This window comes from Mirounga leonina, unplaced genomic scaffold (genome assembly GCF_011800145.1).
Source record: "Mirounga leonina isolate KUSES-001 unplaced genomic scaffold, KU_Mleo_1.0 Mir_154, whole genome shotgun sequence".
In the NCBI taxonomy this organism is placed as follows: domain Eukaryota; kingdom Metazoa; phylum Chordata; class Mammalia; order Carnivora; family Phocidae; genus Mirounga; species Mirounga leonina.
The window spans coordinates 41870298-41888703 of NW_023270389.1; the positions used below are offsets into that span (position 1 = coordinate 41870298).

The window sequence follows — 18406 nt, forward strand, 5'->3', positions numbered from 1 at the left end:
AAGTTGCCTTTTTTAGGTAGGTAGATATATGAATGTAATACAGTAAAAGAGTTTATAGAATATACAGAACCCCTGGATGCAAACGACCTTCTAATGCAGTACTCTTGGATTATCTATATCCGAAGCTCGAATGGAATAAGAGTGGCTTATAGGCCATGGCCTACAGCCATTAAGAGGGTCTTTAAATTCACATTCTGGGCAAAGCCAGCATTCCCTGAATGATATTAAATGTCTTCCTACCTTGCCTTCTGTGGAAGCATAGATCTTTTATCTCCCTGCCAGAGGGTGGGTGGTGGCTATGGCAGGAAGGACGAGGTAAAAAGCAGGCAGAAGCCCTTGTAGTTCCCATCTGATGTTCTGGATCCTGTTTCCCTGAGCTGTTGGTGTCATGGTACTCTGAACCAACAGGAGGAAAGAACCAGAGCCTGAGCTCACTCTTCAGAGTCTTATTTCCTACCATCTGTGTGTGTCTTTTACAAATTGCAATTGTTTGAATTGAATGCAAAGATCTCAGGGGATAAGCAGGATGGAGAGAGAAATGCAGGTTGATTGATTCATTTCGTTCCTGAAAATAAAAAGAGAAGTGTATTTTATCTATTAGGAGCAAACGTTTCCAAGCGGCTGAATAGGGATGCTCATGAGCTGAAGGGCAAGGATAAAGGTGGGCAGGGCCTGCAGTTTGGGCCTTCTCCAACTCTCTGGCTCTCCACAGCCTGTGCTAGGTATAGAGTGTCTCAGATGGGAAGGGACTGCAGAAAGAGCCAGCCATGCACAGATAACTGGGGTGTGAGCCAAGGTCCTGGCAAGAAGCCCGCGTGACATGCTTTCTCTGGAAGCGGTAGCCAACACAGCAGGAGTGTCATGTCCCCAGTGCCCTTCCTCACCCTGCTCTCCCCTGAACTAATGAACTCTGCAGGGGTGACAAACCTAGAGCCAAAGAAAGGACTAGGTCAAGTCCCCTGATGAGACTTGCTTTCAACTGGGGTTTCCTAGTCCATTCAACAAATATCATTTGAGAGCCTGCTACTGAAGAAGCACCAGAGCAGGCACAGTGGGGATCCAGAGTGGACTGCCAGTCATGTTCCCTAGTCGATTGGTCTTCCATCTGCATTCTGCTGGTGTGGTAATGAGCCGCATTACTCCGGCCAGTGGGGAGAGGAAGCGTTCATTACCATACATGCATGGATGCCTCTGGGTACATGCCTGTGTGTTCCTCTGTGTGAGGACACGTGGGAGTGTGTGCACACTGGGGAGTGAATTGAAAATTTTCCCAGGGCATGTTTTGTGGGGTTATTCTGAAGGGAGTCTACTCTGACCCAATCTCTGGTCTCTTGCCTAAGCGTCTCCCCTTTTACCCTGTTGTTAATGCAGTCGTATGAATGCCACTTTCATTTCTCCCCCTGTCCTCTGACCTCTGGGGGCCTCCCCGCTGCAGAACAAACAAGGGGCGAGACATCAAGACCATCAAATCTCTGAGGGTCCTCCGAGTTCTTAGGCCGCTGAAGACCATCAAGCGCTTGCCCAAGCTCAAGGTAACATTTCCCGAGGCCCCTTCTCCCATCTTGTCTTTAGCTGTGATCAGCCTGCTTTTGGAGGATCATTTCTGGGAAATTCCTTTTGCTCACACAGAGACTGGGGTTCTTTCAAATGCCTGAGTTAAAGGCCTTCATTTCAAAGAAAAATAACCAATGGGCCAAGAAATCTATAAGGGGGCTTTGACTTCTTGAGTCCAGCCCCAGGTGGTATTTTGTATATACTCTGCCTGTGGCATGTCATCCAGAAAGAACCCTGTGTCATTTAGGTGCACTCAGAACAACAAAATGGAAGTGGCAGGAGTCCTCTATGTTGTGGGCTACACGTTAGATCATGCTGAGTAACCTGGGATGCTTTCTTCCCTCATAATTCTTGGGAAGGAAAGGATTTTCTAGCCCTGACCCTTCATATTTTTAAGGCATAGATTGGTCGGTAACTTGCCCAAGAACACAGTCATTTTTGGCAGAAGCAGAGAATGGGGAAGCAAGCTAACGTGAATTGAGTTTTTCCTGTTGCCAGGACCTGCACTTTCATAGCTATGTTACCTTGGTTCTCCTCTTTTCTGGCCCATGCCCTCCCTGCTCCATCCTCCTGGGGCACCTGCCCTCAAGGTGTGCTTTACCATTCAAGCCCAGTTTGCTAACATGAGCCCTCCTTCCCCCCCCGCCCCCTCCCCCCACACATAAATTGCGATTAACGGAAGCTGAAACTTCATGGGGGAAAAATTCTTCCTCTGAATTCCTGAGCGACAGCCTGCCACCATGAGGGAGGGACCAGGACTCCCGGTTCACAGTCCAGAGGTCCGCTCACTGCTGCCCCAGGCCACAGGGCCAGCCGACTGAGCCACAGCGCAGGGCCTGAGCCCAGTCTCCAGGTTCCTTACAACCCTCTACCATCGTAGTGCCAGGCCTTGTCCGTGCCCATAAATACTCCTTTCTGCCAGGGGGCCTGGGGCCCTAACCACTATTGTTAGCTGCAGCCCAGGCCCCAGGGGTCTCCTTTCTTCGGAGCTATGCTGGGGTCCTAAGGAGACTGCAGACAGCATGATGAGATTAGTTAACAGGCTGGAGAGTGCAACCGCACCCTTGGTTAATTCCATTTAATTAGGAAGTGCTGGCTTCTGGCTTCTCACGCTCTCTGCAGCTCCATAACCTGAGGCAAGTATAGGTGGCTCTGATGAATCTGTAAGGCTGCGGGCTGCTCACCTTCCCTGCAGTGTTGAACTAATTAAACCAGTGCTGTTCATCCAGCGCTGTGACGAAGCAACTGCACAAACGTGCAAGGGCACAAATGCAGTGCCACCATGGGGCACCACTTTCCAGTGAGCTAAACCTAAAAACCTAGAAAATAACCTAAAAATGGCTTGCAATGTGTTGAATTCCTGTGTAACCCCTCAGGATTCTGCAGAGGGACACCCATGGCCTGTAACTGGAGAGCAAGTCTCTGATTCTGCCCACCCGTCCCCCTACCCTATGAGAAGGCAGCTCCCCATCCCCACCCGCACCACCGATTGAATCTTCATCCCCAATACAGCCCACCTTAAGCTAAAAACATTTACATGAAGTGTTGAACATACTTGGAGCGAATGTAGGAATTTATTCCAAGTATCATTAAATACTAAGTAATAATTTACTCTCTGATCCATTTAAAATGGTAAAGAGAAAAACAATACATATTCAGTATATAAACCGAATCTAAGAATGTCACCAAATAGATGTCGGGTTAGGGACAAGCCATTTAATGGCCAGAAAGGGCTGAATGTTCTCAGAGATCCCTTTCTGCAATAGATTTCTGTGCCTCCCGCTAATTGGAGTACACCTGTTGGGAGACCACAAAGGACTCCCTGCATTGCCTGCTGCCATTTGGTTTCTACTGTTTTGGGTTTGCTTTCAGATTCAGAGCACGTGTGCCCTTCCAGGTGGTAGATTCTTGCAGTCATGACCGGCTTGGAAGCCAGCTCTGAATCCCATGCGTGTTACTTCTTAGTAAGACGCACCTTCTATGTGGGGCTGGCAGGTGGTGATGTGGCCCTCACTCAGCTCTAGGCAAAGGCACAGGCCATTCCGGGGACCCACAGGGCTTTTGACTTCTCTTTGCAGGCTGTCTTCGACTGTGTGGTGACCTCCTTGAAGAACGTCTTCAACATCCTCATTGTCTACAAGCTCTTCATGTTCATCTTTGCTGTCATTGCAGTCCAGCTCTTCAAGGGAAAATTCTTTTATTGCACAGACAGTTCCAAAGACACAGAGAAGGAGTGCATGTAAGTGCGACCAGCACGCGCTGCTCACCTTCTCTGACACGTATTCCGGTGATGCCCGCTCAGCCCTCCACACATAGCTCTTCTCTTTCTCTCTTACCTCTCTCACATTTCTTCTTTTAGGAAAAAGGCAAGATAGGAAATTGTTAAACTTTTATTGAGCACCTCTTTTGTGTCAGACATGGTACATGGCATTTTACACCCAGTTTTTCACTTTAAGTCTTTGCAGTGACCTTTTGAGATAGGTTTCATTTACATATTCTAGATGTGGAAGCTGAGGCTCAGAAAGTTTAAATTGCTCAAGGTTACACATGGTGACGGTTACACACGGTGACTAGTAAAAGGATTAGGATTTAATCTTCCATGTCTACTAGGCACCGAATACAACTTTTATCCCACAATCATAGACTGCCTTTGATAAGGCTCTGCTTTTTTCCTCACATCTGTATGCCGATTATTACTCAGCCACATTATTGAAGTTTGTAGAATCTCCTTCCTCTCCCACGAGCTATAGTGAAGAGGCCCTATTTCATCTGTACTCTGGTTTTAGAGGCAACTATGTAGATCATGAAAAAAACAAGATGGAGGTGAAAGGCCGGGAATGGAAGCGCCATGAATTCCACTATGACAACATTATCTGGGCCCTGCTGACCCTCTTCACCGTCTCCACAGGGGAAGGATGGCCTCAGTGAGTGATGGGTTTGAGTTGGCATGCTTGTCTGTGAGCTGGGATAGGATCCCGTGGTTGCCTTGAGAAGCTTATTCAAGATAAACGAGGCTGACCCTTTCTTATTCTCCTAGGGAAAATAAGTGGTTATGAGTGGGCGAGACAGGCAGAAGAGAGGAGGAATGAAAAGCCTTAAGGCAAAAATCAAGAGGGAGATAACAAAGTCAGAAATATTTGCAACTCTTATTGTTTTAGTCTCTGGGGATGGTTTTAGACATATTTATCCTCCAAGTTGGCCCTTCACCTGAGGATTGAGGGTTAAGAATGAGCTGGAAGAGGGGCACCTCAGTGGTTCAGTTGGTTAAGCATCTGACTCTTAATCTCAGCTCGGTTCTTGATCTCAGGGTCATGAGTTCAAGCCCCACATTGGGCACCATGGTAGGTATGGAGCCTACTTAAAAAAAAAGAGAAAGAGAATGAACTGGAAGAACTCAGAGACCCTTTCTGTGATCATACCTGTCATGAAGAAGACAACAGAATGCAGTTTCTTTTTTCTTTTCTTTTTTTTTTTTTTTTTTAGAGAGAGTGTGAGTGGGGTGGGAGAGGGGCAGAGGCGGAGAGGGGGAGAAAGAATCTTAAGCAGGCTCCACGCCCAGCATAGAGCCCAATGAGGGGCTCGATCTCATGACCTGAGCCGAAATGAAGAATCTGGTGCTTAACTGACTGAGCCACCCAGGTGCCCCTAGAATGCAGTTTCTTAGGCTGCCGATGGCTGATTTTTCAGAGACTTGGCAATTACTAAGACCCCACTTTCTGGTGGCAGCATACCCTAGTTGGTAAAATGCCAAATAGACATCCGGCATCTCTTGGTATTAAATATGACAACCTAAGATATAAAATAATGTCACTCTTTCTTAGCAGTTGGATGCATGATGGGACAGGGCTTAGAAAGGGCAGTGGACTGGGGATCACTGGATCTTCACCAGCTTGGTTATGGACCCTAAAAATTACGGTGGATCTTCAAAGTCAGGGAAGCCACATAAGAAAATATAATAGGTGGCACATCTCCTAACGAAGCCTTAAGTCAGGGCCACTGCCAAGATTGCCGTCCACCATCCATGCCCCCTCATTCTGTCCCTACAGAGTCTTACAGCATTCTGTTGATGTGACAGAGGAAGACCGAGGACCAAGCCGCAGCAACCGCATGGAGATGTCCATCTTTTATGTGGTCTACTTTGTGGTCTTCCCTTTCTTCTTTGTCAATATCTTTGTGGCTCTCATCATCATCACCTTCCAGGAGCAAGGGGACAAGATGATGGAGGAGTGCAGCCTGGAGAAGAACGAGGTAAAAACAGGTGGTCCAGAGCATGGGAGTGCAGGGGTTCCAGAAAGGATGCTTGGAACCGCAGTGGTAGGACGGAAGACTGAATTGTCTTAACTTTATTAAAAATGACAGAAGATAGGAAAAATTAATTATTCAGTCATTAAATATTTTTTGAACATATGCTCTTTTAAGACCTAGGCATGAGGCACAGAGAACTGGAAGGTTTATGATGTAGTCCCTACCTTTAAGCAGTGAATAGTCTAGAAGTGGCAGTAAAAGATGTGTACCAAAATTACAACATTAAGACATTTGCTTACCCAGCTGTGTCCTTCTGTGGTATGTATTTGCTGTAAGGATAAGGGATATGGCTTGCTTATTGCAGCTTTTCTAGTAACAAGCATAGTTTTGGCATGTTGTAGGGTTCATTATTTTTGTAATGGAATGGAACAGAAACTGTTTGAGACTATGAGAGAAATTCAAATACAGTGCTATGCGAACGCACAGGGAGATAGATTTTTACATCTGACCGAGGGCATCGGGTAAGGCTTCCTGCCTGCTCATGTTGGCTGCAGCCTGTGTAAAGGACATCACTAATCACCATGAAGTCCACATCCCATGTGCTAGCCCAGTTCTGTGTACTCATTTAAAGGGACCAAGTAGTTTTGTCCCCATAATCCCTGCTGCCCTTTTTACCTTTTGCTTGTCCAGCCCGACCCTATGTTTTCCTGCACTGTCCTGTTCTTCTAGCCACCTGACAGAGAGCCCACCAGTGGGCGAGGTTGAGGGAACTTGAGCTTGGGCTAATAGCTGTAACTTTCCTTCAGAGGGCGTGCATCGATTTCGCCATCAGTGCCAAACCTCTCACCCGCTACATGCCGCAGAACAGACACACTTTCCAGTACCGCGTGTGGCACTTCGTGGTGTCCCCGTCCTTCGAGTACACCATCATGGCCATGATCGCCTTGAACACTGTCGTGCTGATGATGAAGGTGAGGGCGTGGTGGCTGGGAGGCACTCAGCAGATGGGGCCTTTGGGGCCCGGTACCTCCCAGGGCTTGAGACACCGGGCGGACGCTTGCCTCCTTCCCTTCTTCTCTCCTGCGGAATCTCTTTTTGATCTTGTCCCATTCAGCAGCCCAGCCTCTGGGCCTTCTGGGCAAAATGCAGTGAGACCTATAGTCGCAGGCCAGTAGTGCCCAGGGCCCCGGGGGCTGGTGGCCATCAGATTCAGACGAGAGTGGGAATGTCAGGAGATCTACATGATCATGGAGTTCTAAAGGAGTGTTAGAAGAGGTGTGATCTTATTTAATAATAAATGGTAAGAAAATGTTTCTGTCCCTCTCACCTTCCTCTTTAGGAAGACTGGCTGTTTTTGCTAATAAGTAGCCACCGTAGGGCATGGTCTGTGGTTTCCTCTGTGTTGTCTTGTTCTGCTATGTGGGATGCATGGTCCTCCTCGCTGGCACGTCCGTCGTGCCTCCTACACCACACGCCAGAGTGTCCCCCAAGGGCAGGGATGAGCGATGTCCAGCCTCGATGACAACGGAATATCCCCCCTCACCTTAAGGGTTTGATTCTTTTTCTCCTCTTTTCTCTTCTTGGCAGTACTACTCTGCTCCCTGTACCTATGAACTGGCCCTGAAGTACCTGAATATTGCCTTCACCATGGTGTTCTCCCTGGAATGTGTCCTAAAGATCATCGCGTTCGGCTTCCTGGTACGGCATGCCATGTACCCCACCATGGCGCTTGTTTTCCCTGCCTTCTGCAGGCCTTCCCAACCTTTGCTAGAAGGGGAGTGGCTCCCACTCTTCCAGAAATGGTTCACACACCTGACCTAACTGTGGGCCTGTTTCAGCTGCTCAGTAAACTGCCCGAGAAACAAGAGGATGCATGAGGGTATTAGGAGAAAGGGCAAAGGAAACCAGATCCCCAGCTCCATACTCCTCCAGCCATCAGCTCTGGTCCTATCAGGTTCTATCAGTGGTCAAGGGGTGACAGAATTCTTAATAGAACTGCAATTTATTTGTCAATAGGGAGCAAAACAAAATTTGGACTAATAAGCCTTGAGTGTTTATTTACTGGTAAAAGGTATAAGATTTTATAATTCAAGTGGGAAAATGTCTGTCCCTCTTACCCTCAAACATAGCAGATACTAGATTTTACCTAATTGTCCTCCTCCCGTTAGTTACATGAAGCACAATTTCTGCTAACAAAAATAAATGTTTATTACTTAAGCTTACAAAGGCTTGTGACCATTAAAGGGTGTGTGAGAGAGAGAGAGAGAGAGAGGGAGAGAAAGGTAAATTGGTAGATAGGTATGCTGGAATTAGGTTTGAAGAGGGTTGGGCTGAGTTTTTCTTGTATGAGTCTTTTATTTCTCTTCAACTATTAATTACAATTGCTTGGCACATTCATGCATCTCCTTTCAATGGTGTTAAGCAAACCTAGCCCTTGGTTTCAGTGTCCTATAAACAAAATAGTTCTCTCTGCTACCACCCTCCTTGTTCCAGCGTTTACAGTGAGATCAGTAAAATGCAGATTAACCCCACTTGATGGCTGGTTCACCCTTACTTAGTATGTGAGCTACCATTTTAAGTTATGTGTGTATGTGGCTTTCCCTGCAAGAAAAGAAACTTTGCTGATTATCCGAATAGGGGTTTGTCTGGTAGCAGCTTTAGCAGGGACTCTGGACTGGGCTTGATAATTGTGAGTGTTGATTGTGGGGGTTGCTTTTGGTCTCCTAATGGTTCTTTGAAAAGCCATTAACTTGATGGTTTGGGGAGGGGAGTTGAAGAGAGCCCATTGCAGGTGGCTGCATTGTTGCTCGCTTGACTCCCCTTTGAGTATTTTGAGACTTGGGGAAATAAAAAAGTAAAAAGAAACTACCACCAACAAAGATGCCTTTATAATACAGTCTAGCCCTGAGCAGGGTGAGCAGAGTGAGGGACAAGCTGGTGCCACAACAGGGAAAGTTTTTCTATGCATCTTGATTACTTGCATATGCTATTGACATTGTCTGCGACTTAAGTCCCCAACTGTGCAGTAATTACGGTGAACGCTGAATACATACTTATAAGCTTAACTAGACTCGCTCCAAAGCCTGCCTCCTTCCCACCCTCACCTCCATATTTTCATTCAAGGTCTAGAGGCATTTTCACACGATAAAAGACACCACTACTCCCAAATAAGTCTTTACATTGTTATAGTACTCTGGGTTTTCGGAATATCCTAACGTATACTATTTTGTTAGATCTTCTCAATGATTCTGAAATACACATGGCAGATGCCATCATTATCATTGTTGATGTTGATTTAAATGAGGAACTTGAAGTTCAGAAAAATTGTGTAGCTTTTTAAAGATGACAGAATAAAAGGCAGTAGAAATGGAAAGTGGGATGGGAATAAAAAAGGAAGAAGGAAAAAGAGGGAGAGAATGAACATTGGTTGCCATATTAAGTACCAAACTCTTTATATGTTACTCATTTTAGCTTCATAACAGCTCTACTTAGAGAGGCGTTATCAGTTTCTTTTATGGATGGGCTAGGGCTCAAGAAGATTCAGTGCTTTGCCCAAGGTCACTAAAAGGCAGAGCCAGCATTCAGATCCTGATCTAATCTGGCTTGAAACGCACAGTCTGTCCACAGCAATCTACTAGTCTACACTACACTGTGCTATTCTAAACCATATTGTATCATAAAGCCCCGTCAGCTGGAATCCAGAGCTCCTGTCCTCTGAGACCTAGATTCATGTTCTCTCTACTATATGGGGGCCTATCCAAGAATTAAGAAGCTTAGCCAAGGTTGGAAATAGGAGAGCCCTGAGAGCTGAGGAACTCTGAGACTTGATTTGGTTCCACTCCTGAGGAAGTAGGTATTCTTCATGGAAAAGTGAATTTGTGAGGCTGTGTGCCCTGTTTCTCTGCATGCCCAGCAGGTGCTGGTGGCTTTGGAATCAGACAAGCCTCTCTAAGCCTTAGCTTTGTCATTCAAAATGAGGATCACTATAGTTGCCTTATAGCCTTAGATACTTTGTTGTGTGTACCTAGCTAAGCAGTGTACCCAAGGCATCAAGGCTCTAGTCCCGAGTAGGTGCTCCTTAAAGATCACTAGTGGGGTGCCTGGGTGGCTCAGCTGGTTAAGCGTCTGACTCTTGATTTCAGCTCAGGTCATGATCTCAGGGTCATGGGATCAAGCCCCGTGTGGTGCTCCACACTCAGCAGGGAGTCTGCTTGAGATTCTCTCTTTCCATCTCCCTCTGCCCCTACCCGCCCCCGCCCACTCACGTTCTAAGAAAGAAAGAAAGGAAAGGAAAGGAAAGAAGGAAGGAAGAAGAAAGAAAGAAAGAAGAAAAAGAAAGAAAGAAAAAGAAAAGAAAGCTTTGCTCTCACCATACTCCTTTCCTCTCACTATTTGTGTGTCTCTGCCCACTCTTCTTGCCAACCCTGCTACTGAGTATTTTATGAACATAGGGTATTGAGGGTATTGATCACGACCTACCCATAGGATCCATGGGAGAAATGAATGGAAAGAACACAAGGGCCTAGCCATTATCTGGCACATACTGTAAAAGTCACTAATGCTCATTGTGAAGGTGGGGGGGTTGACTTCAGCAGTGCTCTGAGAGTCTGTTATGGGAGCTGCTGCCCAAGGACAAGCCAGTGATTTTGGAAACCCAAGTGTCCTGTTTCTTTTAAGGAATATAGTCCAAGGTCTGTTCACCTGAGTGGTGGAGATGGCAGCAGAACCTACCTACTGTCTCTGTTAAGCAGGCTGTTACATGGCTGGTGCATTTGCCAGGTCCTTTATTTCTCCTCCATCTCCTTCAACCCACTCATTTTATTACTCAAGAGGTATAACAGAGCTGAGAAAGAGGGGAAGGATGAAGTCTATTCATCCTATCGCCCTGTGGAGTTAGGAGAAGATTTTTGGTACATCTTTTGGACCTTAATGACTTAAGACATCACTGTGAATTTTATTTTGGCCTTTAAAGACTTAAGACATCACTGTGAATAGTTGAACGTCAGAACTGTATAATTATAGGGTCACATGATATAGACAATTTAAAAGTTGTAGAAAACCTTAGAGTAATATGGTAAATAATTTTATTGTCTTGTAGGTGACAATGATGATCTTTCCTTTTTTTGACTTTATAATATTCTTGGCCACAGATCTCTTTCTTACATATTTTTTTATGTAGCTTTTTAGTGACAGCTACAAAAACGAGGTCTTCAAGTAGTGAGAAGACTGCTTTCCCAAATGAGAAATTCCCAAGTCAGTAAAGAAATACCATTTCCTGTTAGAAATGGGAAAACAAAAGCCAAAGTTAGAATTGCTCTTGTACGTGAATTGACAAGTTTTAATTCCAAGTGACAAACTTATGTAATTAAAGATATCTTTTCTCCATTTCTTTTTCTTTTCCTCCTTTTTCTGGTGCTCCCGTGACTGAATTCACATGGCAGAACTATTTTCGAGACACCTGGAATATCTTTGACTTCATCACGGTGATTGGCAGTATCACAGAAATCATTCTGACAGACAGTAAGGTGAGTGGCTCGTATATCCTTGTCTTTAAGCTTGGCTCTGAAGTAGCATTAAAAAAATCCTTTGTGCATGCAGTCCATTTTTTAAAAAAGGTTTATTTATTTATTTATTTGAGAGAGAGTGAGTGAGCACGAGCAGGGGGAGGGCCAGAGGAAGAGGGAGAAGCAGGCTTCCCGCTGAACAGGGAGCCCGACACGGGGCTCGATCCCAGGATCCTGGGATCATGACCTGAGCCAAAGGCCGATATTCAACCAGCTGAGCCACCCAGGCACCTCCCCCATACAGTCCATTTTTAGCTCATCGAACCAAATGTGTAGCCCTCTTAAGTGCTGGGAGCTTATTTCCTCACTCCTGAGCTGCAAACACTGGAGTGGCACTGGGTCTCGTGGAAGCTTTTGTTCATTTGCATGACTCAACAGCAGCCACCTAATGGGGTCAGTGCAATAGGCAGTACCGGAAGAAGCCTCGCGTGCAGAGTGTTCTGCTAGATTCTTTGGGAGAGACAAAAGAAGCACAGTATCATTGCCCTCAAAGTTGTTAGACCTGAATCGTTTCCCTAAAATTGTTTATCCTAAAGAAGACTTGGAGACCTCATTGTAATTCTCATCGAATGTGGGCATGACTGTCATATGTGCTAGAGGGATTATTCGGTCACCTCTTTGGCCTCTAAGTGCAGTTAGGACCATGAGGGCCCCTTGGAAGACTAGAGAGGCTGGTTTTCTCTGACACATGCTGGGCACTCTTCTGGGGGTACTACCCATACCCTTCTACCTGGGAATAGAGGGCAGGCCTGGGAGGGCTTGGAGAGATGGTCCTCACTGGCCCATCAGTTGGAGATGGGGTTGAAAACACAAGACAGGATCCGTGTCCAATTTTATGATCTGAATGAGGGATAAATATGCAAATACTAGTGGGTAGTGTTTTCTAAATGACCGTAATGTCACTAACTAGGAGCTTCCTTTTGGTCCACCAGCTGGTGAACACCAGTGGCTTCAACATGAGCTTTCTGAAGCTCTTCCGAGCCGCGCGCCTCATCAAGCTTCTACGGCAGGGCTACACGATCCGTATTTTACTTTGGACCTTTGTGCAGTCCTTTAAGGTAAGCGGCATCAACTCCCCCTCTCTGTCTTATCAGGTGGAACACTGCCGGGCCACAGCGTGTCATTACACAGGTCCCTTGACCTCCAGGAATGAGTGTTTGTCAGATGCATCCAATAAATACAGCAGTTCTCAGTTACAGTGCAGCTTAGCTGGGCCACAGTCAGCTCGTGCCTAACTGGATAGAATGTCATTCTAGAAAAACACCTCCACTTTGTTTTTTGTTTTTTTTTTTTAATTTTTATTTTTTTAATTTTTTTTAATTTTTTTAATTTTTTTATTTTTTTTAAAAGATTTTATTTATTTATTTGAGAGAGAGAGTGAGAGAGAGAGAGAGCACAAGAGGGAGGAGCGGGAGAGGGAGTAGCAGACTCCCTGCCGAGCAGGGAGCCCGATGCGGGACTCGATCCTGGGACTCCAGGATCATGACCTGAGCCGAAGGCAGTCGCTTAACCAACTGAGCCACCCAGGCACCCAACACCTCCACTTTGTAACTCGCTTATCTTCTCTGTTGACTGAGGCCAGGGCTTGTCTGAGAAGATAGTCCAAAAAGCTCCAAGCAATCCATCCGTGTCTGGAGCCAGCTTCTGCATTTTCAGGGACTTGCCAATGGCTTAATTTCACATGACCAGTTTTTCAGAGGACTCCTTGAGTTGTGTTTGATTGCAGGATGATTCATACAGTCCCGTTCTTGTCTTTGTTAGTGTGTTTCCTCAACCACTGAGTGTATGGCATGTTCATGGTCACCTCTGTGTCCTACAGTCTAATAGGATGTTTGGGCCAGGCTGATGTAGTGAGCTGCTTCAGATGGTCTCATGGGGCCATACAGGGGTGTATGTATAAGAAATAGAAGTTTAAAAGTGACCTGAAATCCACTCTAATTGCAGAGACTTCCTGCAAAAGAAGTTTTACAAACAGATTTCAATGTCTTCAGGCTGTAGCAGATATCATAGTTTGTTTTGAAGTTTGGGGGGTCTAAGTGCTGTTCAAATGCCTACTATTTTTCCTCTTATTAAAAACTTTTCAATGAATGTGTTTTGAAAATAAATTTGATGACCTTGATTCAAAGCTGAGAAATCGTGAATTTACCAATTGTCTCCTTTATTTAATTTAATTATTTATGTATTTTAATTGAACTAGAGAAGGTCAGCCAGTGAATACAATAGTTTCTCATCATTTGGAAAAGTGTTCACCCCACACCATCATTACTGACTTATTCTCCACTGAGGTCCTGCGGGTTTGATATGTGAGACCAGTTGTAAGGATGTTCAGGCTCCTATAAGCAACCTTGACATTTTTATCATATCCAGAGTAATTGTTTGGTGTCATGACTCCCACAGAGGCCTCACCTCAATGAAAAGAATTTTGCCAAAGCTACATGACAGAGGAGAAATCTAAAACCTTAGTAAGAATTTACCGAGTCTCAGGTGCATTTGGATTTGGAATCTGATACATGAAATACTCCTAAAACCTTTTTGCTAGAGACCTTCCAAACAAGTTACAGATAGTCTCTCAAGAAATACGTGTCAGCCTGTCACGTTATCATGCTCACCAGCTCTCTGTAAAAATGCATACTGTTGAGGGCAATGAAAAGCATGTCAAAACTTGATGGCCAAGTGGTTGGCTTATTGCAGTGAATATAGAACAGTGAAGACAAGGTGAATCTGCCTCCAGGTGACACCATGATGGATAGGTGTTTCCCTTCTGGAACAGTCCCAGTACACAGTATAGAAATTATTTTCTTAAAGTCAGCTTCACAAAGGTTGCCTCTGCAGATACACAGCAGGGAGCCACACAGTATAAGCTGCACCCCCGTGGCCTACCCAAGCCACACCCCTGCACCCCACCAGCCATGAGCATAGCCCCCAGTTCTCCATCACTGACCCCTACTTCATTCTTCCCTGTTTTTCCTTGTTTTGAGTTAGAATTTATAACATGATAAGAAAGGCAATCAGAATGTATCTTTGATCTTTTTCCAAAACCTGGGGGTAAGGAGAGATGAGCTAGGGACTGAAGACATTGGAGTGTAGAAGGTGGAATGAGGGCAGGAAGTAAGCAGAAGGTGGGAGAAGGTAGCAGCACCTCGAGCAGTAAGAAACCTATCTCCCTTCCTTCTTCTATCAGCAGACGGAGTCTTCACATGGCCCCTTGAAATGAAGCCATTTTTCTTCACAGACCTTGGGAGTCAGCACTTTATCGGGGAAGGGATTATCCTGGCAACTTTCAGTTGCATTTTAATTTTATCCTTTTTTCAAGTTGTAAAAGTCTCCCAAGGCTCTTCATTTAGTTGGCTCTGTTGATAAGCCCTACCCTTGCAGTCTGAAAGCCTTCAATTGATCTCCTGGGATTCACGCTGCACACAGTCAAGATAGAGTGGAGACTCATAGTTGCATCGTCTTCTATGGAGCTTACTGGGTGGTAAAGGAGGGAGGTTTCCATGTCAGCACTGGGATCACCCCAGAATTATGGAACCCACTCTGGCCCTAAAACCAAATTGCCCTATATCCTCCCCCAGCCAGAGGCCAGTTCCCTATCTTACATTTCCTTCACTTGCCCCTTGCCCCCCTTATTGAAATGTTATCATCCCAGGGTGGCAGTTACCTTGCACGATATGGAATTTTGTGCCGCATGGCTTCATGGCAGGGTTTTGCAGTGGCTAACACTTGAAAGGCTTTTTGGAGTTTTGCATGACACATAATGAAGTGTCAGGAGGCTTAAACACTAGAAGGTGATGTTTCCTCAGAAGATGAAGGTGCCTTCTACGAAATGATGAACAACTGAGACTCTCAGCCCGTTCACTTTGCTCCCAGATTCTCCATCAGGGGCTTGGCATTGAGTGAGGGAGTGGGAAGGGGAATTTGGGAGCCAAAGCTAGGCGCTTACTATGTAATTTGATCACAATTGCCCACATTATTAATATTCTGCAATGCAAATTGGAATGCATCCCAAGCCCAGGAAGTTTCCCCAGCTCTCCTTGGAGATCTGGGCCATACTTCTGGGTGAGTGAATATTCTTGACAGAAGGTAAATGACAAGCCTCTCCACGGACAGCAGCTTACCTGTCTGTCAGAGGACATGAACATCTGCAAAAGTATGGCACTCTAGAACAGCACAGCCCCAGGGAATAGAGAGTCCCAGCGCCCCCATTTAAATCAGCCTCAGGGCAAGAGTTCCAGTATTGCTGGTGACTGTGGGGTGCGGAGACTGGGAGCTATCTGCCTCTGAACTCATGGTCCTATCTCTGCTTTCCTTCCAGGCCCTCCCTTATGTCTGCCTTTTGATTGCCATGCTTTTCTTCATCTATGCCATCATTGGGATGCAGGTGAGCTCATGTATCAGGCCTGGTGGGGGACAGTTGTTGCCCAGATTGTCACTGGCTTACCAGCCCAAGCACACAAGATTGAGGGTGAGGCTCATGATGATCCATTTCTCAGGATCTCCCATATTTGAGCTAGACCTAAAAGAAAGTCAGATGGTTGTTCTCTTGTATACAGCAACACAAAATGTGTCTAAGTCTTGAATGCCTGAGATTTATGCCCTAAGACCTACCACTGGGAGCAACTCCCGGGGTTCCTAGTAGCCTGCCTAATCCTAAGGGTACCCAAGGGCCATGGTCCTGCTGATTCCTCTCAAAGGGCCAGGCAGCTCCTAGACAGGCCTCTTGGGTTACCACATCTTTTCCAGTTTTGGAGTTGAGAAGTGGATCAGGTTCCCACCCTAGATATTTATGCGAGTAGCCAGAGGCCCACGGAGCAGAAGAGGCCATAAGATCTTTCTAAAGCGACTTCATCTGTGACAGATGGACTCCTGTCAACAGCCAGCAGCTCATCCCATGAACCTATCCAGTTGGATACACTGGATTGTCTGCCTGTCTCAGGGAGGCGAACTTTCTGACTTGGAGATGTGGAGACTAAACCCCAGCGTGGAAATTTAGCCAAGTGGCAGTCTCCTGCACTCAGCCAGTCTGGCCGCCTTTGGACTGCCAGCCGTCTTGTCAATAGTACCTGTCATCTGGGGCCACTGTGCACATCTCCCAGGCTTGCTGTGTTAGGAGCCTTTTTCCAGAGTGTCTCTGAAATGTCTCTTCTTTTTGCTCCTCTCTCATGTGAGCACTTCTTAATTTTATTCATCTTCTAACCACATTCCTGGAGAGTTTTTTGTTCTCCAAAAAGACAGCCGAATGTCAAATGTGAAAAGGTGTGAGATTTGGTTGAGAAGTAGTGAGTTCTCCTTCAATGAGGATATTTCAGTAGAGATGTCATGATGGTGTCAGGGCTGTGTTGTAAGTGGAATCCCTACTGAAATTTCTGATCAGCGTGATGATGTCTATTAAGGCCCTTCTAACTCTCAAATATTTGATTCTAGAATTTAAATGTTCTTGAATAGCCAAATAGAAACTTAATCAATTATTGCCCATGCTTAAAATAGCTCTTACCTCCTTTTCATCTTAAACCAAAATAAACCAGAATAATACCATCTCCAGTACTCAACTGTTCTTGATATTGCTGATAATGATGATAAGGCTGTTTATCATCACTTGATTTCCTGGATGTTCCAGACATGTGTGCTCTTACCCCATGTGTGCTCTTATCCCCATCCTTCCTCCCTGTCAGCAGGCACACACACAGTCCATGACTAACATATTCAGGAGTGATGTGAAAATGTTTATGGGTGGATTTCATTGACTCCATTGATGCTTAGCATAGTTAAGTAACTTATAACATGCTCAAGGGCTCAGTAAGTGGGAGAACTGAGATTTAAATTTAGCTTTGTCTGCTACACGGCGCATATTCTTACTGTACTGCATGTTCTCTCCTCCCACCAACAAGCAAATACAAGTATTTCTTTGACCCTTTAGTGGAATGTGAGAGTTGTTCAGTCATGAAATTGTGATCTTTACAATAACTGCAATGGCTAATATTTTATTGCCCCGAGACTTCTTTCCAAAAAAATAAGAGCACTATTTCCATTACACAGGGATGCAAATGGCTTTGCCACTGTGATTTGCCTTTAGATGGCCATCTTCCTCCTGGTCCCTGATGGAGACCCCGCACCAAGCACATTGCTGACACCTAGCTTGTGACTAGAGAAATTGTATCTAGTATAGTCATAACAAAGCAGAGGGATCCATTTAAACAGAAAGACATAAAGGCAGAAGACCAACATTGGAAAGATATAAATAGGAATAGGATGAATCTATGAGAAGAACCATTATTCTGAACTTCCACAGGCATCTTGGAAGAAGAGAGAGCTTTGCAGAGGAATCTGAAGATGGAAGGAAGGAGTAACTTGCTGGGTATGGGAAAGAGTCCTGGGGCACAGATCATTAGAAGGTGAGGCTTTCAGCCTCAGCTCCTGCACTGACCACCTGTATAAACTTGGTCAAGTCACTGAGCCCCTCTGGGCCTTAAGACCCTCACCAATACAGTAGAGGAGTTAGATAGATGTCTTCACAGGTCCTTTTATGTGCCAGAGTTCTGTGATTCCAAGTGAAAGTATATTTAAGCTTGTACTTCCATTAAGTTTTCTGGTGGGTCTCGGTATCCCTTCTTTCTTTTTCATGCCCTTTTGGTGTAAGAAATTTGGTTTGGGACAAGAGCTAAGTGAAGGCTAAAAAAAAAAATTAAGGACTGACTTCACTTTTGGCTTGAAAACTAGAGTAGATTCAAAACAGCTTCAGTTTCTTTGACTGTTAGACACGTGCCTCATGCAAAACCCCAGCATGCCCTCCAACCAGCTGATGACTGGATAAGGTATTGGAGAAAATCATAACGAGGACAATTAATGATGGCTGATGACTGTCATATGTAGAAAGAAAAAAAAAACAAAACACTGTAAGTTGTGTGGATGTGATGAATGAGGGATAAATCGTGGATGCTGGACCAAGAGGGTGAAAAGGAGAGACGGTGATGTGAACGTAGGCAAGGATGTTGGACAGTTTCCTCCTGGGTGCCTGGAACTAAATGTAAGGGGGACTTTTTAATTGC

At 45.4% G+C, this 18406-nt stretch overlaps 1 protein-coding gene across 3 annotated transcripts in view; it reads left to right on the forward strand.

The window, feature by feature from the left end:
• The window catches only part of CACNA1E (calcium voltage-gated channel subunit alpha1 E), a 311080-nt gene that overhangs the window by 265323 nt on the left and 27351 nt on the right, over positions 1–18406 (forward strand). For all 3 annotated transcript variants that reach the window (XM_035010572.1, XM_035010573.1, XM_035010574.1), the window contains 9 exons: positions 1436–1532; positions 3633–3793; positions 4341–4478; positions 5601–5802; positions 6606–6770; positions 7387–7497; positions 11241–11324; positions 12296–12421; positions 15676–15741. In XM_035010572.1, the coding sequence (XP_034866463.1) occupies positions 1436–1532; positions 3633–3793; positions 4341–4478; positions 5601–5802; positions 6606–6770; positions 7387–7497; positions 11241–11324; positions 12296–12421; positions 15676–15741 (1150 nt within the window). The remainder of the gene's footprint in view (positions 1–1435; positions 1533–3632; positions 3794–4340; positions 4479–5600; positions 5803–6605; positions 6771–7386; positions 7498–11240; positions 11325–12295; positions 12422–15675; positions 15742–18406) is intronic.